The 25,342-nt window shown below is 40.7% G+C and overlaps 1 protein-coding gene across 2 annotated transcripts; it reads left to right on the top strand.

Moving 5' to 3' along the window:
- Window positions 1-5,311: 5,311 nt before the first annotated feature.
- SEC22A (SEC22 homolog A, vesicle trafficking protein) lies at window positions 5,312-23,052 on the top strand. 2 transcript variants are annotated; one of them, XM_086465706.1, is made up of 7 exons: window positions 5,312-5,469; window positions 8,040-8,243; window positions 10,162-10,325; window positions 11,575-11,769; window positions 16,164-16,282; window positions 19,176-19,241; window positions 22,772-23,052. In XM_086465706.1, exons 1-7 carry the CDS (start codon window positions 5,312-5,314, stop codon window positions 22,970-22,972), a joined length of 1,107 nt encoding a protein of 368 aa, XP_086321832.1. In that variant the 3' UTR covers window positions 22,973-23,052. The 2 variants fall into 2 exon arrangements, with proteins under 2 accessions (XP_086321832.1, XP_009954636.1); XM_009956334.2 differs by lacking the exon at window positions 5,312-5,469 and having other exon boundaries at window positions 8,032-8,243.
- The last annotated feature ends 2,290 nt before the right edge of the window (window positions 23,053-25,342 follow it).

Here is a 25,342-nt window from a genome sequence, read left to right as displayed (position 1 = left end):
CTCAGAAAAGGGTCTTCTCCTGGGGTCTCCAGGTTATCACTTTTCCCTTGAACTTTTACGTTCAGAGAAAAACTACCTCACCAAGCACTCACAGATGACCTCTCCTGCAGTGGCCCCTCTGCTCACCCGCACCTGCCTTCCTCTCCCACATCACCACACCACCCACGTCTCCTGACCCCCCTCACCGCTTCCCTGTCTCATTTCGAGTCTCCTCTGAAAACAATTTTTCTCTTTTTGCCACTCTTCCCTCCACCTCTGTTATTCAACTCAAGCCGTAGTTAATGTTGCCCCCCTTGCTGCAGCCTCATTTGGCACAAAGAGCTCGATTTCTCATCTTGGCTGAGCTTTGCTTGAAGCACAGAGGAGAAAGCCTGGAGGCTGAAAGGGTGAAATTCATCTGCAGCAATAGCAACTTACACCTGGTTGTAAGATCCGAGAGATCGTTTTATCACACCGATCACTGGCATTTGCAGACGTTATCTCATGGGTAGGGAGCGAGGGGACAACCCACTGGTGTCCCTTAAAATAGTTTACGCTGCTTTAGGCAGACTTGAGGTTGGGGAGTGTTAATGTGCTTCAGCATTTAGTCCTCCGAGCGAAGCTCAGTAGAGCCCAAAAGACCAGAGCGTGAGGTATACTACCTCTACCCCAAAACTCTATGCAGTGCTACAAGCACTTGGATAGTGAAGTAGTAACAGATGGAAGGAGAAATTAAAAGGCGTTAGTGAGGAAATAAGCTGCTTTCATTTGAGATTTGAGCCAACAAACTAAAACTGTGTGATACTGTAGGAAAACAGTAAAGTTGAAGAGCAATACAGGGAGAAAATTGTTCTTGTATCAGCAACGAAAGTAGTTTTAAAATAGGAACCTCACTTCGGGATTAGTAATGAGATTTGCAAACTTTCATTTTTGTATTGTCATTTATTGTCGAAACATTCCCAGTCGATTTGCCTGGAAATGAGTGAAGCCCAAATACAGGCTGGGCGATGAGTGGATCGAGAACAGCCCTGCAGAGAAGGACTCGGGGGTGCTGGTGCATGAAAACCTGAGTATGAGCCAGCAGTGTGCTCTTGCAGCCACAAACCCAGTCGCATCCCGGGCTGCATCAAGAGAAGGGTGGCCAGCAGGTCGGGGGAGGGGATTCTCCCCCTCTGCTCTGGTGAGACCCCACCTGCAGCGCTGCATCAGCTCTGGGGTCCTGAGCACAAGAAGGACATGGACCTGCTCGAGCGGGTCCAGCCAGAGGAGGCCACGAAGACGCTCCGGGGCTGCAGCACCTCCCCTGCGAGGACAGGCTGAGGGAGCTGGGCGGGGCGGGGGAGGCGCCCCCTTCCCCTCAGAGCTCCTGAGGAAACACCGCCTCAGGCGCAGCACCGGGGACGCCCCACAGCCTCCAGGGTCTCCGCCGGCTGCGCCCAGAGCCCGCCGAGGAGCGGCCCCAGCGCGGCCCGACGGCTCCGCCGAGCCCCTCGGGGCAGGCGCGGCCCGGCCCCGCCGTGTCGCCATGGCGACGGCCCCGCCCCGCCCGCGGAGCAATGGCGCGTCCGCGTCCGCGTCACGTGAGGGGCGCTCCCCCGCCGGCGGGGGGGGCGCGGGGCAGACGTGGACAGTACCCACAATGCCTGGCGGGAGGCGGCCGCCGTGGCCGCGCGCCGGTGTCGACGCCGCCGCCGCTCCGCTCCGGTGAGCCAGGTAGCTCGAGCCCCGCCCCCGCCGTGCCGTTGCCAGGCAACGCGGCCTGCCCGGGGCCCGCCGGCCGCCCGGAGCCCGCCGGCGTGAGGGAGGGCGAGGGACGGGGCGGTGCTGAGAGGTGCTGCCGCAGGGCCCTGCGTCTGCCCGGTCTCCCCGGGCCGGGGTCTCGGTTGCCGCCCACCATCCCCTTTCGGCTCCAGTCCCGGGGCGGGCAACCGGGACACCGGGGGGTCCCCGGCGTGTGTGCGGGTCCAGTCCTGCGGAGCGAAGCAACTTCTCACCGGTTTTTCCGCCTTGCGGGCCGCCGCCCCGCCGGGGGCTGCCGTGCGGTAGTGGGTGGCCTGGAGCCGCTGGGTCGTTCGCGTTCGGTCACCAGCCGGGGGGAGCGAGGGGTGCCGGCCCTTCCCCTGGCACCGGCGGCTGCCAGCGCTGTCAGTGGAGGTTTGCGGGGTGCGGTGGGCAGGCCGGGGGCGGGAGACCACCGGCGGCAGCTCAGGCCTCTTCCTCGCTGCCGGTTCGTAGCGGCAGGGTGCTGCGGCAGGCTCTGCCGTTCTGCTGGGCGGCTGTGGCGGCTGCGACCTCTTTAGTGTGAAGTTTTGCAGCCCGAAGCGGTGTGAACCCGTTTCAGTCAGTAGGTGCGGTGCCTGCGCTGGCTGCCCTTGCAAACCGTGCAAACGGTCGTGTCGAAGCAGGTGGTAGGTGGAAGGGCCGAGTTCCCAAACTTCGGGATGCTGCTTGGTTTGTTCCCTTAGTTTTTTCAGAATCCTGGTTCCTTTTCTAAGGTCTGGTTTTCCTCTGCTTTATGGGAAGGATTATGTGCGCTGGTGGTTTAGGATTATTTCCTTCTCTCATCATACCTGGTGATGTCAAAGTGGCTTTGTTTGTTGTGTCCTTTTGTAGCGCTTTAGTTTGTAATGCAGATTTCTGAAGTATGCCGTAGGGTGCAAAAATTAAGGCTCCTGCCTGCATTACGCAACTGTCACAACCCTCAAAAGTGGGGACAATAAATTGTCCGGCACTATGACGTACACATGAAGTAAGTGCAGAAACCGCGTCTTCATTCTGTGTCGAGCAGGTGTGTGGCTTGCAACCGCTTCCCAAGTTTCTATGGTGGGTGCCCCCTCCCTGGCAGTGTTCAAGGCCAGGCTGGATGGGGCTTGGAGCAACCTGGTCTGGTGGGAGGTGCCCCTGCCCGTGGTGAGGGGGTTGGAACTAGATGGTCTTTGAGGTCCATTCCAACCCAAACCATGCAGTGATTCCATTCTGTTTTACGGAAGGTTGTCACGAGAGGTGGACATCCTGTCAAGAAGTGTCCTAAGTTGATGCTGAAGGCCAGCAGGTGCAGGAGGGTTGGCTTGCCATTGCATGAGATCCACTTAGAATCTCTTTGAATTGTTGTGAAGTTAGACTGTTTCTAAAAAACGGAAGTATCCTGAGGAAACCAGATTCACAGGTCACTTTCAAACTCTTATGTTAAAAAAAAGTTATGAGATGATGTCAGATAAGTATAAAACAATTACTGTCAGATCACAAGTTGGAAGGCCAGTTCGTTACACAAGACTGGAACATATACCGCTTCCTGGGACTTTTTTAGATGCTGCCTCAGGATCAAGTATCATCATAATAAAAAAATAAACAAGATGATAATTGAATCTGTCTTTAAAAAAAAAAAAGTACAGTAAGACAGGCTCTGGTCTCCATCATCTGAGATTTCCCGCTCATGGGAGGGAATGAAGCGGAGGCCACACGTGGTAATTCCTATTTGTGAGAGCAGTGGAGGCTGAGCTGTGCATGATAAATTGGACAGCTTTAGGGAGCGTGGGGTAACAGAGGAATGACCATTTGAGTTGAGCCTCACCTGTCTGTGGCCAGCTTTCTCCGTGTTCCTCTTTTCTGTGAGTTCTCCCAGCCCTCGTTTTGCAGGCAGGGCTGTGTAGTGTCAGTGTAAGGGGAGATCAGTGAAGGTGGGCCAGAAGTAGATGCACACAGGGAAACGGAAGAATAGTGCAAGTGTGGAGTGATGCTTCCGTGGTGTCCTTGCCCTGTTGGTGATCGTTTGGGGGTCAGCATCTTGCTGAGCAAAGGGGAGGGTTTAGTTTTAGTAACCCTGGTAGTTTTTCTGTGAATTTTCCTGGTTGCCTCTTGAATTCACGTAACGTTTTAGTGACAACAGCATCCTGTGACAACAGCATCCTGTGACAAGCAGTTCGGCGCGCTGACTGCATGGTCTGTGCAGAACCATCTGTGGACCCATGAGCCCCACACCTGCTGACCGGGTTTGGTACTCCTCTGGTCTGTCACAGAGTGAGATGGCGAACCCGATCCCTGTTCATTTCTTTGTGGCTGTAATGGGTTGAGAGACCATTTGTGGAAGGGAAGTCTTTTGTCGTCTTCGGGTGTTTGATGGATATAGAATTTTTGGAGGAAAACCTATGAAACTTGTAATGGTGAATTACTTTGTGCAGTTTTGAATAGATGTTTAAAAAAGACATTTAAGGATAGTTCTAAAATCACTGCTGTATCTTTAATGTTCTTTCTTCAGGCTCTACCTATATAAGTCTGTATCAAATTTAACCACTTGGCTCCTTCTGTAGAGCCTTATTGTTTGAGAATTGTGTAAAGTATCTCTTTCATTTTGAAGATTTAGTAAACTTCATTTCTGTATTAATACATTTTCAAGTGAGGCTGAATGTTACAATATGTTTTACACATCTGTTCACAGATGTGTCATCTTGCAACCAAAGTGATTTTCTTTCCTTAGCTTCAGTTTTTAAATAGCTTTCTGATTCTGCTGTTAGGAAGCTGAGGAAAAAGTACATATCTCACTGGGTGAATTTTAAGATGATGGTAACAAAGCCTGGCTGACTGGTGATCTTCAGACTGTTCATCTAATACAGTTTTTACCTTGTGTGATTTCATAGTACATTAAGAGAATTGACAGGTTTTAATGGAGGCTTATCATCTGTTACAGAGCCTAATTTCTCTAAATATGAGTCTTGAAGAAAATTCTAGATTTATGCAAATATTTATTTACATATAGAATAGACAAAAATTGAAAGTATACCTGTAAAGGGGTCTTTATCGTTTGCTTAGTCTGTTGTTCATTCATACATGCTGTTGTTAGTGATATTTATATTCCAACTTTGTCCTTAGTAGTAGGAGTAAAGCAACTGCTGTTAGACTGAATATTGAAAATCTTAATGCTTTGGAAATACAGCTATGGGTGTGTAGTATTATGTTCCTGAAATGTTCAGGTTTCTAATCAGAGGAGGTTATAGATTAATTAAACTTAGTGTGTGAGGTGAATGGTGGGCTTCAGAGTCAAAGGTTGCGTTACCCCGAGTTACTCACATACTGTGCAGACAGAAAACGTTTCCCCATTTTAAATGGCTGAAGTGATGGGACTTCCTCAACTTTGCTTAAAGAACATGGAAACATTTTAATATTTCTGTTGTTCTAGTTTTCTTTTTACTTGAGTAACTCTTGAGTGATCTCCCGGGGGTATGTTCAGGCCTTTCCAATAAGCATGCCCTCACAAAAAGAGTTGAAGAGTATTGTTAGGCCATAAATACCTTTACTAACTTTTTCTGTTTGTTCTTATCTCATCAGATAGCTCAACATGAACTTTAACCATCAAGATCATTTAAACAGTGAACAGAACAATATTTTTCCTTCTGAGAGCTGGCTACAGGATTCTGAGTTTCTCCTGCAGTGCTGTCCTGTTCACTCCCCTTTCCTGAAACAGGACATGGAGCTATGTTCCTTTCTTCACATTAGGTGCTAATGAAGTTACTTGCTTCATCAGAGGAAATGCAGATCCATGAAATTACACTTTGTGCAAGTAAGTTAATGAGGGGAATTTTAAACTTTGCTATCACGTCATTGTTCGTTCTTTTATATTGCTATAGCTCCCGGAAGTCCCTTTCAGGATTGAGTTCCAAGTGGTAGAGGTGGTTATCGTCGGAAAATCATTACAATTTAAAGCTTCTCTGCAATTTTGTCATGCTCTTGAGCTGCTGCCATGGTTATATGGTTAGCAGCACAGTTACGAAAACGGGTGCTGTGTGCGTTCCATGTGAATTGTCCTGCTGGGAGCACGTACATGAGCTCAGAATGAGTTAGGTAAAAGTTTCTAGAACCACATGTTTAATTTCTAGAATGCTTCGCTCCAGCAAGCTAACGTAGAGCAGGTCCTAAAGTTGTTTTGTTTTTTGGTTTTGTGTCCAGCTGATCAAAGCATTTTGTAGAACAGGGAATTCCATAGTGAAGTGCTGAATTAACAAGCGTACCTGGTAAAAGCCCAAAGGTATTCAGCAGACGACAGGCAACAGTGGCTTCTGCTGCTGTTATGACTTTGGTGAAAGTTGAATATGCTATACAAGTGACATCCAAGGGTGTTAATTTGGAATTTGTTTAGCTAATGGGTTCCATCTCAAAGCAGGTTGAAGTTTGACTGTTGATGAAGCTGAATTTCTTAAATGGAAAATTACATGTTTTCATTATTACATGTGTCTTTCTCTCTGAGGAGTAAATACCCTTAAAAAACCCTGAATATTGATTATTGTTCAGTAATTATCCTGCTGTATATATAACCTTTGAGTAGTGGCGATTAGGGGAGGTGAGAGTGGTGAGGAGAGGGGAAAAAAAAATCTGTCCTCTTATGAAGAGGCAGTGCTGTTCTGGGAAAACATGGATTTCTGACTTCAGAATACAGTCCTTCAGTTGCTAAGGCTTGTAAAGCACCCTTAATGTTGTAGTTTGAAAGGTGCTGTAAACATGTCAGTATTGCACACAAAAGCATATTTGAGCTGTATTCAGAAATCTGTTTTTTTTTTTTTGCAGTCTGTGGCTTTATGGAACTTGAGTAGCATCGTCTGAGGGAGGCAAAAATCTATTTTTTTTGTAATCTCTTAAGTGATAGGTGTAGTATATGGTAGGAGTCTGCAGAGCTGTGTTGAGAGCTGAGGAAGTGTTTGCTTTTTGGCTTCATATAAATTCTAGCAGTTCGCCCACTTGTAAGAGGACTTGTGTACTGATACTTAGCAGGTAAGTAATCCTTCTTTTAATGCTTGTCTCGCTAACCTTTTGGAAGTTTTCATTTCACATAAGGTTTGAAGAACTTGAAGGTTTTAAAAATGTGTCTTCAGTCTTGAAAGACTGTCTGCAGGCTATGTGTTTATACTGTTAGATGCCTGCTATAAATTTTCTCCTTCTGATTGAGAAATGCTTAAATACATAACTTTTTCTGTTACTATATTGTACAAAGCTTTAATTATTGTGCTTTAAAAATTAAATACCTTCTAAAGAAGACAAATACCATCACTCCGAACACGTCCTCCCCTTTCTTCTTCTTCCCCCAGCTGTATATGCTGAGCACGACATCACATGGTGTGGAATATCCCTCTGGTCAGCTGGGATCAGCTGTCCTGGCTGTGTCCCCTCCCAGCTTGTTGTGCACCCCCAGCCTGCTTACTGGTGGGGTGAGAAGCAGAAAAGGCCTTGATGCTGTGTAAGCACCACTCAGCCATAGCAAAGGCATCCCTGAATTACCAACACTGTTTCCAGCACAGATCCTAAACACAGCCCTATACCAGCTACTGTGAAGAAAATTAACTCTGAGCCAGACTGGCACATACTGTAAAAGCATGTAGGCTTTGCAAGCACCATTTCAACCTGCTTAGTATTTGTGTAATACTAACAGGCACTTTTTGCAGATTTAAAGAAAATGGTGGCCCATATAAGAAAAAAGACATTTCAAGTTTAAGAAATTCTGTTGTGAGTTGGGAGAGCTGGATTACCTCCTTGCTGTCCTGATGACATAAGTCATACAAGTCTCTGTTTCTCAGGGTACTTAAGCATGTACTCAGTAACAGAGTTTCATGAAAGCACATTAATACTATTGCTTGATCAAGACCTGGATCACTTTTCCATCTGGCATATCTTTACAGTACACATTTTTCCTCTCCAGCTATTGTTTGTTTATAATTACTGTCTCACTAAACAAGAAGACTCACAGCTTGAAGGGTGCAAGTGCCACAGTAGTACTAAGTAGCAGTGTTGTAGTCTCCACAGGTGTCTCTAGGTGAGGATTTATGGCAGTTCAGATAAAAAAATATTTTAAAACGTGACAGTGATGTCAGATGTGCTGCTGCTTTGCAGTTCATGTAGACTAATAGGTCCTGTTCTGTTTAGGACTCTGATCTGAGTTCCAGTTGAAAATCCTCCTTGTGCCCTGTATTAAGCTTGAGCTCAGTATACAGCTTGGGAGGTTTGGTTAATGACAGTTGACTATGTTGTGTTTGCTTTTACCTTAATTCTGATTCTTCCCGATATGTGTTTTGTTGCAGGTTGTTGTTAACTCTCTTGGCAATGTCTATGATTTTATCTGCCTCTGTGGTCCGTGTGAGGGATGGGCTCCCACTGTCTGCATCGACTGATTATGAGCAGAGCACGGGAATGCAAGAATGTAGAAAATATTTTAAAATGCTCTCAAAGAAACTTTCTCAGCTTCCTGATAGATGTACTCTGAAAACTGGGCAGTACAATATAAAGTAAGACTTCTCTTTTGTGTATTTGCGATGTCCTGGGTTGTGTCTGTCTGTAAGTTGAAAAGTGAACAGTTCACATCAGAAATTATTCATCAAACTAAGATTTGGCAGTATTTATTTATCAGAAATTTAAAATTGAGAAATTGTAGAGAGATTTGAGACCTGCTCTGACTTTGGTGGAAGTTCTAGTTTGAAATAGACAGTATTTTTGTAAATATCAAAGTCCTTGATCTATTAGAAATATTCCTTTAAATTTCAAGATTGTTTCTTACATGAAAACAATCAGACTTGTTCTTCATCATGCTAATTCAACTAGTATTCATTTGTTTTCTCTTTTTAGCCTACACAAGTTTAAAAAAGTACCTAAATACTGTCATAACCCAGTATTTCTGGAAATCTGTGCTTAGGATGTTATGAAATTAGGCCCTTTTATTGTACCTTTGGGATTTCTGTTGACTTCAGAGAAAACATGCCCTAAACCCCAAGCGTAACTCAGTGATTATGTCTTATAGCCCACAGGGAATGAGGGAGTGGGAAGGGTGGGAATCGTTTTTCTAGTGTGAAGGCAGTGTGTAGTAGTCGTGAATGGTTGAATGGAGCCTACCTATCCTGCTGCTCCATCCAGCACTTTCACAGCAGTGCTTTTTGTTTTTTTTTCATGCTTTTGTGTTTTGACTTTTTTAACAACTCTTCCTCTTCCTAAATTTTTTGCGCTAGTGAATTTGATCATGTACCTGCATGACACTGATTAACTAATAATTCAGAAGATGCTCTTCTTCCCCTGTTTGCAGCATGAAACTTGGATTATTGTGAAATAGTTCTTTGAATTTATTGTTTACTCAGAATTTTGCTTTGTATGTGACCTTACTCCCTTCTCCTAGCATTGGTAGCTGGGTGCACCTGTGTGTAGTTGGTAATTCAGTTGCACTTTAGCTGAGCTAAATTCCGATTCTGATTTAGTTGTGCTATTTTAAATGAGATGAGTAATTTCATCCTAACCCCTAGCAAACGTGTAGAAGTTACAGTAGTGTGAAGCATACCACCTGAATGATCCTTGAAATTGCTCGGCCTTCTCTGTCTCCCATTGGGATATGTGCGTTTCCAGCATTTCTCAGGATTAGGCCCAGCATGGACTAAATTTTTCCAGTCAACATTTTTTTTTTTTTTTTAAAAGCTTAGCTGTAGTTGGCTTGTCAACTGATCAGCTTAAAAGAAGCTTTGAGAATGAGACATAAGGCTTAGTCAGGGCAGTTTTTATTACTTTTGTCTTTGCTTACTTAGTATAAGTTATCCATCAAGATTTTGAAGAAATTTGAATGTGACATGAGAACGTGAACTCTATTTAAAGAATTGCCTAAATGCGGTAGGGGTATGTATATTGAAAAATTGAAAACTATCCCTTTCTAATTTCGTATTTGCCATCTCTGGTCATCCTTGCACCTATCTTTGGAGAACGATGAATCCCGTATTTTACAGTTTTATTTCCTCACATATTTTAGAGAGAACCAGCTGCCCCCCGCCCCATCTGAAGAGAATTTTTTTTGCGTTGCTGGAATGCACCAGATCACATAATCTGCATTTGAGATGAATGAAAAGCTATTTCAGGACAAACCTGATGTGTTTCTGTATCCCAAAAGCTTTATGTTCCATGTATGTGAGAGTGTGTACATATGGATACACACACTCACACATATGTATAACACGGCTTCTCATATGATCGTACAGTGTAGTGTTAGGGTAAAACATCGCCTAAAAGTACATTTTCTTCTAAAATAGTGTTGGGCTTTTCAGTAAACATGAATTTCTTTGCTCTCCCAGAGCAGTTTTTGCTTTTCTGATTATAGAATATGAGATCAGAGTAGCAAAGCAGCAATTACCTGGATTTAAATTTGAAATTCTGTATTTGTTGTCTCAATTATAGCTTTATAAGTTCTCTGGGAGTAAGCTATATGATGTTGTGCACTGAAAATTATCCCAGTGTCCTGGCTTTCTGCTTCCTGGATGAGCTTCAGAAAGAGTTCATCACTACCTACAATATGATGAAGACAAATACTGCTGTCAGACCGTACTGTTTCATAGAGTTTGGTAAGGATCTGACTTTTTTCCTTGATTCTCACACTAAGACAAATGAGTATATAAATAAATATGCAGCTTAATGCACACCAAACAAAAATGTCCAAGGCAGTTTATAGCTGTATTTCATGTGGTTTTAGAATCTGATTTAACTCCTGTTAGAGTCAATAAAGAAATACTTCTGTGGGCATTAAATTAGGCTACTAGAGTTTTATCCAAATTTGTTTATAATCTTTCTGTTCATTCCAGTAGGTTTTGGTTTAAGCCCTGTGTGACCAAGTCTGGAGTTCGTCTTCTCGTGGTTAACAATACTAGGAGTTGTTTGACTTCATACCTGTTGAAATACTTAACCTGTAAAGGCATTTAGCTTCATAAATTTCTCAAGTAAAAGATTGCAATTTCGTGTTTGCTCTTAGCTGTGCTGTAATTTTTGTTCAGTACATGAAAGGGAGAGATTTTTATTTGTCCTACGATATAGTGAAGCATTTAATCTTCTGTCATGCAAGCTCCAAATACAACTAATCTCATATATGCCAGATAACAGCTGTTACGGATTCCATTAAGATCTGTCGCTTTAGTACTATATGGTAGGTGGTTATTTTAAATATTCTTATAAAATGCATTAGAGCAAAAAGAACCGCAGTTTTAGAAATACGGGGGAAGATATTCCAGTTGGTTAATTCCTGTCTATAATTCAGTCAGGCAATTTTTAACAATTTCTGTATAACATTGTTGTCTTACTTGTGAAGATTTCTATGAACACTCTCCTTCTTTGTCTGCTAGTTGTTACGTTAGAATGAAGGTCTGTTACAGTCTTTATATCTGTATAATCTTGTATTAATTTTCTCCGCCTAATGTTTTGCAAGCACGTTTTGTACTCAGGTAAGTTTATACTTGAATGCAGGAGGTAATTTTTTCATAAAGATATTTACTAAACTAACAGAAAAGCTGAAATAAGTGCAGTAAGTCCATTGTATTAGCAATGCATTCAGTCTCGTGCAGTGAAAACTCATTAGTTTATTCACAGTTATGAAGTAATCAGATTTCTAGAGCTTAATTTTTTTTTTTTACTGCAGAATGAAATAGCCCATGAAATATTAGTCACGAAGCAGAAATAGTATTAAAAATTCCAAGATGAATACAAGCATTTCAAACAATATGTCTCAATCTGAAGTGTGTAGTACATAAAGCTGCATGGTCTTGGATTATTTAATTAATAAAAGCCCATAAGGATATACTTTTTGTTTTGAATTTTGCACAGATAATTTCATTCAGAGGACCAAACAGAGATATAACAACACTCGTTCTTTGTCAACAAAGATGAATCTCGCTGACATGCAGACAGAAATTAAACTGAGACCACCGTATCAGATTTCCGTGTCAGAACTTGGTTCAGCTAACGGGTTCGCACATTTATCCGTGGGGGAATATAAGGGTACTGGTAAGATATCTGCAGGTGAGTTTCAGGCTTTTGGTTTTGTATCCTTAAATGAGACAGGTGCAGGGTAGTAGAATTAATCTTTGATATTTTGTTCTTTAAAAAAATCTTTTTCACTGTGATGTTCTTAAAGCATACAGCTGCCATGACCTTATGTCACTTTAGCTTAGACATCTGTTTTGTCCTCAGCTCAAAATGCGTATCTTCCTCTTCCCGAGGCACTCAGAGAGAGAAATGGGTCTATTCAATGGACTGCTTTACTGAAGAAAAAAAATTTGCATGAAAATAAGCAAATGAAAATGATTAGTTAATAAGATGATCTTCTTTCTTTTTCTCACCTTTTAAGATTTATGGAAATTTTTATCATTTCTGCCCAGTAAGACCAAGTGATGACATAAGCTAAGAGCATAGTGTGAGGAGTTAGAGCAGCTGGAGGGAGAAGCATCACTTTAGGAAGCGTCTGTGTTGGTAAAGAGCTGTGCTGGCTGAAGCATGTACTCTGAAAGAAGTGCCCTGTGTCTGATGTTAATACTAGCAATTTTGTTTATACTTGCCACATTCATTTAAGTAGTCGTTAATTGTTTTACACTTTATTTTATATATGAGGTAAATACGGAATTGTGTGGTTGAACTGGATTAAAGGTTTGTGCTGTTCAGTGAATGCTCTGAACCGGTTTGAAGCTCGTCTCTAGATGTTTCCCAGCGGGACAGAAAACTGAAAACTCACTGAGTCCTTGCACTAATACGTGGACTCCACACGTGCAGCTGACATCATCTGATTTCAGTCTTCCAAGTTGAGCGAAACAAAATCATAAATAGAACAAAAGGAAGTGTTGATTTTAATTAGTTCGTATCTTCCCCTTTTTTCCAAAGTACCTCTGTAAGGCTAGTTAGCCTGGGCAGACATACTGTTCCCTTTACAGTGCCTGGGTGAAAATGGCAATTGTAAATCTAAATACTTACTACAGTTCTGTAATATAAGGGATCAGCTTAATTTTGTGCCGTTTATATCTGTGAATATATATGAATAGGATCTGTTTGCCAGTGTTTTATCCTGATGACTTTACTTAATCATAAGGATTCCTCTAGAAGATTGAAAACTACTTTCTACTGAAGATGCCTTATTTGTAGTGCTGGGGCCCTTATCCTGAGAACTCTAGGTGCTCTGAGACAGTGTAGAAATAGCTTGCAATCTATGTGTTTGCAGTTTAACAGTATTAGAGAGTGATTCTGGAAAATTAATAAAGGGAAAACTTTAAAGTTGTTTAGAAGAGCCGACTCGTTCGAGCAGCACTGTACATAACCTTTAAAAACAGTCCACACATACAAGTAGTAGATGATTAAAGATATGTAATGCTGTGATCCCATCCTTTTGCTGCTTTTGATGCTTATATCCTTGTTACCTCTTAATGCTCTACTCTGTAATCCTGGCTTGTGGAAGAGGTTATGGTGGCAGAAGTGGCAACTCGTTTACTCTGAAAATTGTCTAGATTCAAACTTTCTGCAATTAGAAAAATAAAAAACAGTAAGCATAAGAGAATTTGGCCTGTGTCAAAATTGGCTGTATTTTTAAAGTTGTCCATGTAGTGGGAGATGAGGTTTTTACCACTTTTCTGAGTAAAAGTGTTGGAAGAGCATATGGGCCTAAATTAAAATGTGTAAGGGCCATTTCCCTTTCTACTGTAAAATAAAATTAAACAGTAATTGACAGATGATCTTCCATTGGTTTTCACCTACCTCTCCACAACTTGTCTTACAGAAGCAGTTCTATTATCCCCTTTTCTTTCCATGTCGACTTTTCGTCTGTTTTTTTTCCCCCCTCTTTCAGTTACTTTTTTCTTCTTCCTCTGAATTCCATAGATCTCTCTGTTCAGTTATCCACTTCCTTCCTTGAATTGCTGTAGAAACTCGCCATCAAAGGGCTGTACATTATGAGAGGTTTGCACTTTGCTCCTTCTTCAGCTCTTCAAGTTTTGGATGCTGTTGAGTCACAGTGTCTTTTTTAGCAAGTCTGCTAATAGTTTTATAATTCTTTACATTCATCGCTTCTCTCCAGCCTTGAAAAGAACTTTCTCTGGATGTTTGCTACCCACTCAGTTGGCTAGACTTCAAAGTTTCTGCTTTACTCTAAGGACAGATTCTCACAGAAAGATACAGTTTGCCTAGCAGATTTTCCTGGATATGCTGTCCTTTTAAAGAATGCGACTTGCTGTAGGTGAATTCGGTATGTTCAGTGCAGTTGGCCGGCATGCAGGGGTGGGGAGTTGGGCTGACACAAATCTCGTTTTGTTACACAGAACAGCAGAATTTGATGTATTAGTTTTGGCTGTGCTGATGAAGGTTAGGATAAGTTTATTATTTTCTGAAATTTTTTTCAATGAAGGAACAGTTGTCAAATCAAAGCTACTTTTTGCCTGATGGGGTGAGTGATTTTTTTTTTTTTCTTTTTACATTTTATTTTTAAATAAATGACCTTACAAGTAGTGCAGTTCTCACATCGTGTAAATTTCCTCAATTTTTATTTAAATGTCAATGTTTTAATTCAGAATTTTGTGCTTTATTTGATCCTTGGCTTGTGTTTAAAGAGTTTTTGATATGGCAATTATCAAATTTCTAAGGTCAAGGTCAGCTCTGCTCTACCCTACCCTGCCTTTTCTGACAGTTCTGCTTCATTCTTCTTGTTTTGCCTTTTTTTTTGTGTGTATTTAAATGGCTCTTGTTGCTTTGATTGTAACACTAAAATTTATTAAGCCCTGGAGAGCTTAATCACATCAGTAGTGATATACAATGTCCTTTAAAGTTTTTTGGTTTGTTTTCATATTTTAATGAGAGAGAGAATTTAGTTAGATTTTATGATCCTTCATAGACTGTCTTGGTTTAGCTGATAAGACTCTTTACTTTTCCGCCCATGGTTCTCAAAGAGGTGTTTTAAATGCAGTTTTAACACATGATGTTTTAAAGTTCCCATGATAAACGGGGGAAAAAGAGATTGCCTGGAGAGCTGTGCATGGAGAGCAGTGAACTAGTTTTAGCCACCAGTTAATGAAATGCAATTACTTTTGGCTAAAACCAGTCAAATACACCTTCAGCTCTTTGCCACTCTCTAGATGAGATTGTTTAAATAAAACAAAACAAAACAAGCAGTTGTGAGTCACTGAAAAAGAATAGTTTGGTATGCAAATAGCATATCTAACCTTAACGGAGTGACTGCTGGTAGTATTCCTCTAATATGCACTACAGTTAGAAAAGCAGGAAGCTCTGAAAGTTAAGCGTGGATTATGTTTTTGTTTAAAAAAAATCCCAACTGATTACACGATTAAATTCAGCACAAATGAGTTAACTGAACTAATTTCGTGTTTTATTTTTAAGTTATCACACACGCATTAATTAGACAGCCCTGTCTGCTTATCAATGTGAAATAGCTTTTGTCATTTTTTTCTTTAGGTTCTGTAACTTCATAAACTGTTTGGAAAGCCTGTTTCCTGGGTCTGTGCAATGCAAACAACCGAGATTGACACCCCTCTCTCTTTTAATGTTACAGTTCATTAACCTCATTGTTCACATCTTTACACTTGGTTGATTTGAACAGAATGATTTAAGTATGGCTCAGTAGTCCTATTGTTTTCCTAGTGTTGCCTAGACTGCTAAGAGGTTTGCATTGTTTTTTTCATATTTGCTTTCTGTTATTAATTATGGAAAGGAACAGTAATGAGGAACATACACAACTGTTATGTACTTGTGACCCTAGATAAGCCTGAAAGAGTGGGTGTACATGGAAAGAAAGTGTGTTTTAATTTTAATGTGTTTTGTAAGAGACTTCTAAGTACTATCTGGAAGGTCTGTGTAAGGTTGTAATATAGATCCTAGCTTAGTTTCAGAACTGTCTTCTTATTTGTGTCTTTGGTAGCACTTACGGGCTATATTTTGTAAGGTAGGGGACTGTAATAGCTTTGCCTCATAGTGTTCCCTTCAGCAAACAAGCTAAATCAGTCTCAATAGCTCTGCTAATGTATTAGTGTTAAAGAAAAGGGAAGGTTGTGTGAGGAGCTCTTAAGTATGTGACATTAGCTGGCTACTAATTGACGAATTTCCCTAGCAAGGGCATCGTTTGCTATTGGTTTCCTGGCGTGTTTTAGCAGCTTTCAGTACCATACTGAATATGCTGAGTTAAAGACTAAATATAAAAAGACAATTATATATGTGAATTGAAGGAAAGTACACTTTTTGTAAACTTTGTGGTGAAATATTTAAACCATTTCTTCTTTTTAGAAAAAAAGATTGACATTTTGTTGTTTGCTTCAGTGATCTCTTCTTGAGCTAGAAGCCACGGAAAAACGAGATTACTATTTTACTAAATTTCTAAAGACATTGCGTTGACCTTTGATATCTTTTTTTGATCTTCTGCTTTGCAGCTCCTCATCAGCGTCTGGAACCTGTGACTCTGCCAGGGATTGTCTCATTTGTACTTAGTCTGTTATGTGGGGCTTTGAATTTAATTCGTGGCTTTCATGCCATAGAAAGTCTTCTCCAGGTATTGTACATGTTTATGAATTTAAGAGTTATGCCTTGTAGCAATCATAGTATCACCTTAGAAGATGCTTGCTGTATGAACTAAGTCTTGATAGTTTAATTTTCAGAAATACTGTTTGTGAGGTCAGACCTCTGTTTATGAAACCTTTATTGTTTGTGATCTGTGCATCCTTCTTGTGTGATGCATCATTCATTGAGGCTGTGAGTTTCGAAAGCAGTAGAAGTGGGTGGCCAACTCCTTCCCTAGGTACCTTGCTAGCAGTGCATGAACATAATGTTCTGTTTTCTAAATTTATACCAGGACAGGAGACGTTTAATTTTAATAGATGTTATTTAAAAACACCTGAGAGAAATTAAGAACAGCTTTGAAAATCCAGCCAATTTTTTGGAAGGGTCCACAAGAGCAGGGATCCTTAAACAAGTTTTGTAAAATTGTTTTTTAGAAACCTTTTTTAGTTTTTCTTTATTTGTTTTTAATAAACCTTCTTAAGTAGGGTGCTTATTTCTCTTTGTGTACTGAGAGCATCAATGTAAGGGAAACTGTCAAGTGAGTTCTTCTAAACGCTCCCCCAAAACAACACCAGCCCCCTCACCAAACAGTTTCTCCAGCAAACATTTTTTTGTTTATGTGAACTCTGCTCTGACCCTCCCAATAGTGTTTCAGTTTGTTTCTATTCCATTTCTTGTGCTAGCTTTATTCCCATTGCCACAATGAAGATAATAGTAGCTAATGACTTCAAGCAATTCAAGTGAACATGCTGGTAGTGCTTGGAAGCACGCACGGAAGGTTCATGTGTGTTACCACAAAAAACCCAAGTTAACATTAAATGAATGGCTCTACTGTTGTGGTGATCCAACTGGAAACTGAAAAGCCCCTGGAGCTATTCTGGAAGAAAACGGGAATCCTCCTGCTTGGCTAACAGATAATCTTTTTATTCAAACTGTATCTGCAGTTTATAGAATCACAGAATGGTTTGGGTTGGAAGGGCCCTTAAAGACCATCCAGTTCCAACCCCCCACCATGGGCAGGGACACCTCCCACCAGACCAGGTTGCTCCAAGCCCCATCCAGCCTGGCCCTGAACGCTGCCAGGGAGGGGGCAGCCACAGCTTCTCTGGGCAACCTGCCCCAGTGCCTCACCACCCTCAATGGTGGTGCAATGGTTATGATACCTAATGGACTTTTTTAGGGCAGTAAGGTAAAGAAGATGACCTGTGTTGCCGTTGTCTTACATAATTAGTGATCTATGTAAAGATTTAATAAAGCAGTAATGTTTGAAGTCTCAGCATCTCCTGAAGACTAATGGATAGATGAACAGGGTTAATTAAAGTGTTACGTGCTAGGTCCTCCTTTTGAGTTGTTTTTGGTTTGTTTTTTAAAAAAATCCAAGAATAAAATAGCGAACATACATCTCTACTTTATCCCTACTCAGATTTTTTTGTGTTGTGCACAAATCTTTCAGTTTATAAATAGGAATGAATTTAAAGTATGCTGTAGTACAAATAGTACTGAACAGATTTCTACCACTTAGCGTAATGTTTTTAGAACTTGTTTTGTTACCTTTCTGCAGCTGAATTTTTAAAAAGGAATGCCAATGTTACGGTAGCCTGTTTAAGTGATGATGGGGCAGCCAATTCGTTTTATTCTATACGTTGTTGCATCTGGAGGTAATAGATGGCAGTGCAGATGGAAGGTATTTTTTCATTTCTGACAAATGAGGCACAATAAAAATCCATTAAAATTTCTCTTAATTTACTTCATTATGGATAAATCCACAAGGTTTAGGGAGAAGTAATGCAAAACATGATTAATGGAACTTCTTCTGAGAAGTCCTTCAAAAGCTCCTCTCTGAGTTAGTGTTTGCTTTATAATCAGTGTTGGTACTTGGGCGTTAGGAAAACTGTGTTACAATCTGTAGCTATGCTCTCCCGAATATGCAGTGGCACGGAGGCAAAGATTTCCATGTGGTTTAGGAGTGTGCTGCATTGTGTAGGTAAGTTTTATGTGCAGACGTAGGAACTTTCTCCTAGGCAACGCTATAGATGGAAGTGCTTCACGCTGAACACGCTCGGAGCAGAAGCAACCTGTGGTTCTGCATGGACCACCTTCTTCTCAAAATTATGTTCGCTTTCGAGGAAGAACATTTCCATGAGTACCCATTGTTTTCCTGGGAAAATTTTTGATTGTTGCAGATGTTTGTTTGAATAATCACTGAGCGTGTAAATGTATTCTGCTCAGCTCTACAGAAACTGTAACAACCTGTTTGAGTAAGTTAGAAGGAATTTTGTGGGGTTTTTTTTAAACACATAGTGGAAAGATGTGTCACTTCAAGTAAATTTTTTCCATCTTTTCCTGCAAGAAAACTTATTCCAGTAATCTCTGATAAATTCATGTTCTTTTGTTTGTTCTCACTGCCGTGAAGGCAGAGCTGCCTGCGTTAGTCTCTCCGTAGGATTTTACCACACTCTAGTGGCCGGTTTGTGTCTTTTTCCTTTTGTCCGTTTCCATTTTGTGAAGCTGGAGGAAGGCACAGTTTTACAAAGTTGATATTAAAGGCAGTTACCAGTGTTTAGACTTGAATTTTCAAAGGCACCGGGAGAACGTAAGTATCTAGTGTTACAGCTGAACTTCCTTTAAGGCTTTTGAAAGTCTCAGCTTTGGATGTCTGTTGTGAATTAATGTTTTGGTCAGATTCCAGATCACGGTGGGTTTTTTCCAGACATATAAGTAAGCAATGACTAGTGCTAACTCTTTTGGTTTAACGTAGTATAGGAATTGTTATAAATCTCTATGTCAGACTATTTTAACACACAATAATTAATAACTTTCTTACTGTAAATACCTGGTATTTCTCTGAAACATTGTAAACATGGCTTTTTGTTTTATTTTCACAGAATGAAGGCGAAGATTTCAGCTATGTTATTGCATTTTTTCTTGGAACAGCAGCCTGTTTGTACCAGGTGTGTTCTTCTGCTTGCATAATTCACTAGAGTTTAGAAACATTACACAGTCATGCATAAATGTCATCATGTTTTCTTAAATGTCACAGATACTTGAATAGGACGATTATAAAAATAGTTTCTGCTCTGTTTTATTTCATTAATCATAAACTGTCATACAGTAGATTGATACAAAGAGCTTCTGTTTGCTGGCATTTTTCTCCAGTTAGTTGATTAAGAGATTTGGTGTACCTTTCTGTCTGGAGCTTACGATTTAAAGTCACAAGCAGTGGAGGTTCTATCACTTCCTTAAAGTAGTAGTTTCGTAGTCAGGTAAACTTAACCATCTCAACAAATGTCTTACTGCTTCTTTCTTTTGGGAAGATTTGCAGTAAAACCAGTAATATCTAGGCACTACACCCCAGGATTTTCCTTACTTTGTAAATTTTTGTGCATCTCCTTCCTTTTCAAGGCTTTCAGACACTTTCCACTATGTTTTTCTTCTCCTGTCTGGTGTTTCATGTTGCATTTCATGTCTGTAGGTTTTCCATTTCTGTATCTGAATTTGACTTTCCTGTATAATTTGTAGCAAGGTATTCTGGTGCCCGTTGGCATTTGTCATTCAGTGATGCTGCTGCTATGTTTAGCTGTGACAATCATGTCTGTCATGCTCAATTGCTGCTGTTATAATTCTTTTGACTTTTAATCTCTTGCACTTGCGGAGTATGCAGTTTCTACTTGTTTCTGTGTGCCAATGTTTAGTACAGTGCCAGATCATAAAATAAAGTAATGTCTCAGGATTTTCCTCTTCTATCAGCCTTTCTATTAGTCAGCCTTTGTCCAGGTTACCTGTAATCTCCATTCTCTTTAATTTACCTCTAGCAAAATGTCACAGTACACCTTGCGTTCTTCACCACTTGTTGACTTTTCATCAGCTTCTGCATTAAGTAATTCTTCAGATTGGTGTTAATTTTCCATGCCAATAATCTGTTCCATATCAGATAAGGTGGAGCTCCTCCGTTATTTTTTTGTGTGTGAAAAATACACATTCTTCCCTCCTCTCCCAAGTTAGAAACGCTGTTCTTTTGAAGTACTCATTTCTGTGCATTGAGACATAAGAACATACGTCTTTTCCCCCAGTGTCTGACTTGAATTGAGCTGTTCTAAAGAATGAAGCCATGCAGCCTGGAACGTAGGCTTTTTCTTGACATTCAAAATATGTCCTTTGAGACTTGTTCCGCGTCCTCTGGTGTCTTTCCTGCAATATGGAATTGGTCAGTTTCGGAACGAAGGGGGCTCTCAGTTCTCTGGCATGTTCTGAAGGTTTTTTGCCACATGTAGGAGTTTGGGAGGTTAAATTCCGGGTGTTGCATGACAGCACATTTCATTGTCAGTCACCCACAAGGCGTCCATAATGCTGTATTGTCTTGTTCAGGTAGTAACAGCATAGCTGTGTGTTTCTCTTTCTGGTTTCCAAGAAAATGTTTGTAACTTAGGTGTGCAGGCAAAAAACGGGGCTTAGATGGAATATGATGTTTTAGGCTTGCTGACGTGGCTAGTGTTCCTCCATGGTTTCTAACCTCTTCTGAAGAAAATGTACAAAAGTAACAACTGTCTCAGTTGTACCCAAAGTGCAAAGCGTCAGGAGCTGAGCCTTTGGTCATTTCTTAACATTTATTAAAAATAAAAATATCAGAATCGCATAGAGGAGCCTTCTACATAAAAGCATGCTCAGTAATTGCCGTGCTAACACTTCCCCTTAACAGAAGAATTTTATAATAGCACTTCTAGTAGATGTTAAAACCACAGTGTTTTGGCCCTTTGATTGGTGCTGTGTTTTGTGAGTGGCAAATTTTCTAGCATCTCAAAGCTAGACTAATGAAAAGCTAAGCCTCAGAACTCATTGAAAACAAATCTTCAGTAAAATTCAGTCATTCAACATCATATTGCAGTAACATTTTTAAACTTCTCTAGCATTTTTGGTTTTTAAGCCCATCATATTTATTAATCATTTTGATGAAGCATATCCTGACTCTTATTTTAATCTTGGAAGCAGTTACACTTCTTCATATGTTGTCAGTGGAGGCGATGACGCTAGGAAATTACCTGAATTCTTATTGCTGAGATACTAGTACCAACTAATTGCTCTTTTAGCTGTGATTTATAAAACTGTCAGCACAAGTAGGTTGCATTTGCTCTGCTCAAAATGGCCAAGCAAGTTCAGAGGAATTCCATCTGAAACACACCGGTTACTTATCTCCAGTTTTACTTTGCTTTGGAGGAAGACCCTACAGATCTTACTGGTACTGTCAGTGCTCACATCTCTGAAGATATTTAGATATCCAGAAATTACAAGTAGCGTTGTTAACCTCAGCCACACTTACACGGGAAATGCATGCTTTATGAGAAGGTGGTTGAGTTTCAAATAGAATGTAAAGCAGCCTCAATAAACTGCGCTGTTTGGTTGCAAATGTACAATGCTTTGGAGCTTTTTTGAGGGACATAAAAAATGAAAAAAAATTAAGTAGAATTTCTCTGGCTGATTAAATGTGGCAAATGCCCAAGAAGAACAGAAATGACACTTTGATGATGGATGCTGTTAAAAAATTTGTGTGAGCGTGGTTATATATCCACTGGGAACAGATTTGGAATGCAAAGTAAGCCCAAGTGATGTTGTTATCTACCTTGAAGCACAGCAAGAATTTTCTTCAACAAACAGAAAGGTCTAAAATCCAGAGCGGGGCGGGGGGGCAAACAGGTTTTTGGTAGAAGTCAAGGAAGTAGTTTGAACAGTAGCAGAAGTAAAAATAATGTTTATGTAAAAGCTATGTCCTTTTAGAGATGAAAACTGAGGTGAGAGACTTGAACAGATTTCCAGTTGCAGTAGGAAGAAGGCATAGTAGGGAACCGTGGGCAGTCCTGACATCGTGTTACACCACAGCCTGCAGCAACCAGCCCTTAAAACGTGGTACAGTTACAGCAGAGTTGTGTATCTCTCTCCAAATGTGATCCCTCCTGCACCAGCTGAAGAAGGGCGGTGGGTATTTGTGGACCTCTCTGCATCTACCTGTTAATCCTCTGCAGTGACCCGAGCAGGACACTGGGTCGGTACCTGGGGATTGTGCTGTGCTGAGTGTTCCCAGCTGCAGGGCCCTGGGATTTTCCCTGTCCTTCCCATTGCTTTGCCTGAAGAAGACTTAACGCTGGCTCTTGTTCCTTCTCCCTTACCTGGGTGGAACAGAGTGTGTGTTGACCAGAGATTGCCAGGAGCATCCACTTTCCTTTGTCATGGGCCACTCATTACTGCAGGTTGTAATCAATTATTATGAGAGAATTGTTCTCAAAGAGGGTTTAATGGAAGCAAATGTAGCCTTGTATTGATGTCAGGTACTTTTCACCCTTCCACGATGGCTAAATTCATACTGTTGTTACATGTTTGACTTAGACTTCTACTTGGTTTGGGTTTATAATTTCTCAATGACCAAATAGTGTTTCTTCAGTGGAAGTTATTTTCCATGCAGTAATCAGATTTCTTTTTTATTTCCCAACAGTGTTACCTGTTTGTATACTACACGGGCTGGAGGAATGCCAAATCCTTCCTGACTTTTGGGTTAATTTGCCTGTGTAACATGTATCTGTATGAACTGCGCAACCTGTGGCAGCTCTTCTTTCATGTGACTGTGGGAGCATTTTCTACCTTACAAATTCGACTGCGACAACCACAGGGAAAGTCCCCTGATTACAATGTCTGACAAGGCCTGGAACATGTAGAGGCAGTCTTGTTCCAACAGTTATTTACTCTCAGGAATGTAAAGCTGTTCTCCAAAAGAAGAAGCTGTCTGGATGGGGCTTTTTTTTTTTTTTTTTTTTCTTTTTTTTTAATAAAGCAATGTAAGATGTCTGTGGGCATTTTTCACTTGATGGTTAAACTCTGGTTTTTGTTTGTTTTTTTTTTTTTTTTTTTTTTTTAAAGAAGGACACAAAAGAATATGGGACTAGAGGAGGAAAATGGGTCATATCCATGCAGTGAAATGTAGGTAGGGACACCGAGTTTGGGCAATTTGACTGGTGGCATAAAAAAAGCTTCATTCAAAAGTATGTTAATGGTATGAATGTGTAGATGATGTGCTCTGCATATCATGCAAGCTCTTCACTTCCAAAATGCGTTTTGCCTTTGTGAGGCAGTAGGGGATAGGCTAAATAAATAATAATGCTATTGCGTATTAGCAAACTAGATTTGGAATATGTAAGATAGTAAATTTTGGAATGTTTTGTTTCACATTGACATATATGTGTATGTGTTCTGAATTAAAATGTGACCTGGAAGCTCTGTTTCTGGGTATCAGCTTTATGGCACCTGTGGCCTGACCTGTCCAGTGCTATAAATACTTTAACATTTTTCATTTATGATTTCCTTTTAATTATCCTTTGGAAGTGATCTATGTGGACCGGGTTTCTTTTTAGTAATTACTCGAAAAGCTCTGCCACTTAACTCAGGATTTTGTCATGCTTCCTGTGTTTGAACTCTGGAAAGGTTGAAAGGAAATGCATTGATGAGTCAATGGAGTGGCCGGTACTCATTGGACTATTGTTCTTCTTTTTATATACTTTTAGAAATGGGTGAACAGTTAGCTCAAACCCGAGATAAACAGCTGGTGACAGGAAAATAATAAATCAGTCTGATTAGCTTAAACAAGAAAAGACCAGGGATTTTGTTTATTCTTCTGGCTTTCTGGGTTGGGTGTGTGTTTAGCTGGGGTAGAACCTCCTTGATTTAGACTTGAGTTTGAGAGAACCGTTGTGTGCTCCTGAAGTTGGTGAATCACCTAGCAAACCCCAAACACTTAGAATAGCAACCAAGGGAAGCAAGCTTTAAAGGCAGGGAGATTGCCATGCTGCTTGTGGTACTGGATTTGGGAAGTGGCAGAGTTTCGCTGTGCTATGAGGTGTCGCTCCAGGCAAATTTCTTTGGGCACTTCACACCAAAATGTTACGTGTTTCGGGAAGTTATTTAGTGTTAGATTATGACCAAGAAGAAAGGAGCTTTGTGTTTTCTTTTCTTTTTAAATAGGTGGTATTAGTTAAGAAAATCATGCATCATACAACCAAGAATTAGAGGATGAAATTGTAATCCAAAGTGAACAGGAGCAATATAAATCTCAGGCTGACATCTGAGATGGAGACCTTGAAGATACTTTGGTGCGCAGCCTCGGAGATTGATGCTGGAGGTGATGTGCTCTGTCATGAATTCTCTTCCCTCCCCACTTTGAGATGGGGAAGAAGAATGCATTCATGGACCTGGTCTGCTTTTGTTCTGGGAATCCAGAAGGTGGGGAAAAGATTAAGATGAGGACGGGATTGAAGCATACTAGAATTTTAGGAAATGTTTATACTACAGATACTTTAAAAATCCAGAAGAACAGCAAAACCGCTTTGTTTAGCACTGAGAAGTTTGCTGGTACTAGCAGTCAGTGCACCCTTCTGAGCTCTGGACACCAGAGAAGGTGAAAAGCAGTCCTTTACTATTTTAAGTCAATGACTGAAAAATATAGCTGTTCATGTTTTAACTATAAAAACAGGTTTTATCTTGCTTGTAAAGTCTAGAAGAGTCCTTATACCTATCTTTTCACTGCACCTCCGTTATGGGAAGCTGTTGTGAATGCCTGAAGTCCTGCTTAGTTTTTAACTCGGGCTGTCGTGCACATGAAGAATTTTCTGTTGCGTCATTTCTTCAGTTTACATGTTGGCAGAGGGTCTTGTTTTCTCTGAGACACCTTCCCTTCCTGCTGCTCCTAAAGATGCGTTTTTAAGGAATGAAAACTTCCTTTGTCACAGCAGCTGGAGCCTTTATTCCATTCCAGTTATGCTGGCATTAAACTAATTGCTGATTAGCAGGTGTAATGAACAAATGCAACTGTTGGTGTAATAGAAGACAGTTGGGGTTTTGTTTGCTTGTTTCTACGGCACTGATAAAAATCCCATTTCACAATGAAAAGTTAATGAGCATGACAGTTCTTCATTACCTGATATTACTAGGTGCTAAAAACATGGCTTTTGAAGGTATCACTTCGACTATGATATTAGAACTTGCTGAAATTTTGTGTGAGATGAGAAACAAGATA

Source organism: Leptosomus discolor, chromosome 5, assembly GCF_034619465.1.
Source record: "Leptosomus discolor isolate bLepDis1 chromosome 5, bLepDis1.hap2, whole genome shotgun sequence".
NCBI lineage: Eukaryota > Metazoa > Chordata > Aves > Leptosomiformes > Leptosomidae > Leptosomus > Leptosomus discolor.
This window is presented reverse-complemented; position numbering and strand designations above follow the sequence as displayed.

Bases quoted from the DNA above. Each gene is read 5' to 3' on its own strand.
- SEC22A (XM_086465706.1), top strand. From the start codon at position 5,312: ATGAACTTTAACCATCAAGATCATTTAAACAGTGAACAGAACAATATT. The intron at 10,326-11,574 runs GTAAGGATCTGA...AATTTTGCACAG, and splicing joins GTACTGTTTCATAGAGTTTG to ATAATTTCATTCAGAGGACC. The intron at 19,242-22,771 runs GTGTGTTCTTCT...ATTTCCCAACAG, and splicing joins CAGCAGCCTGTTTGTACCAG to TGTTACCTGTTTGTATACTA.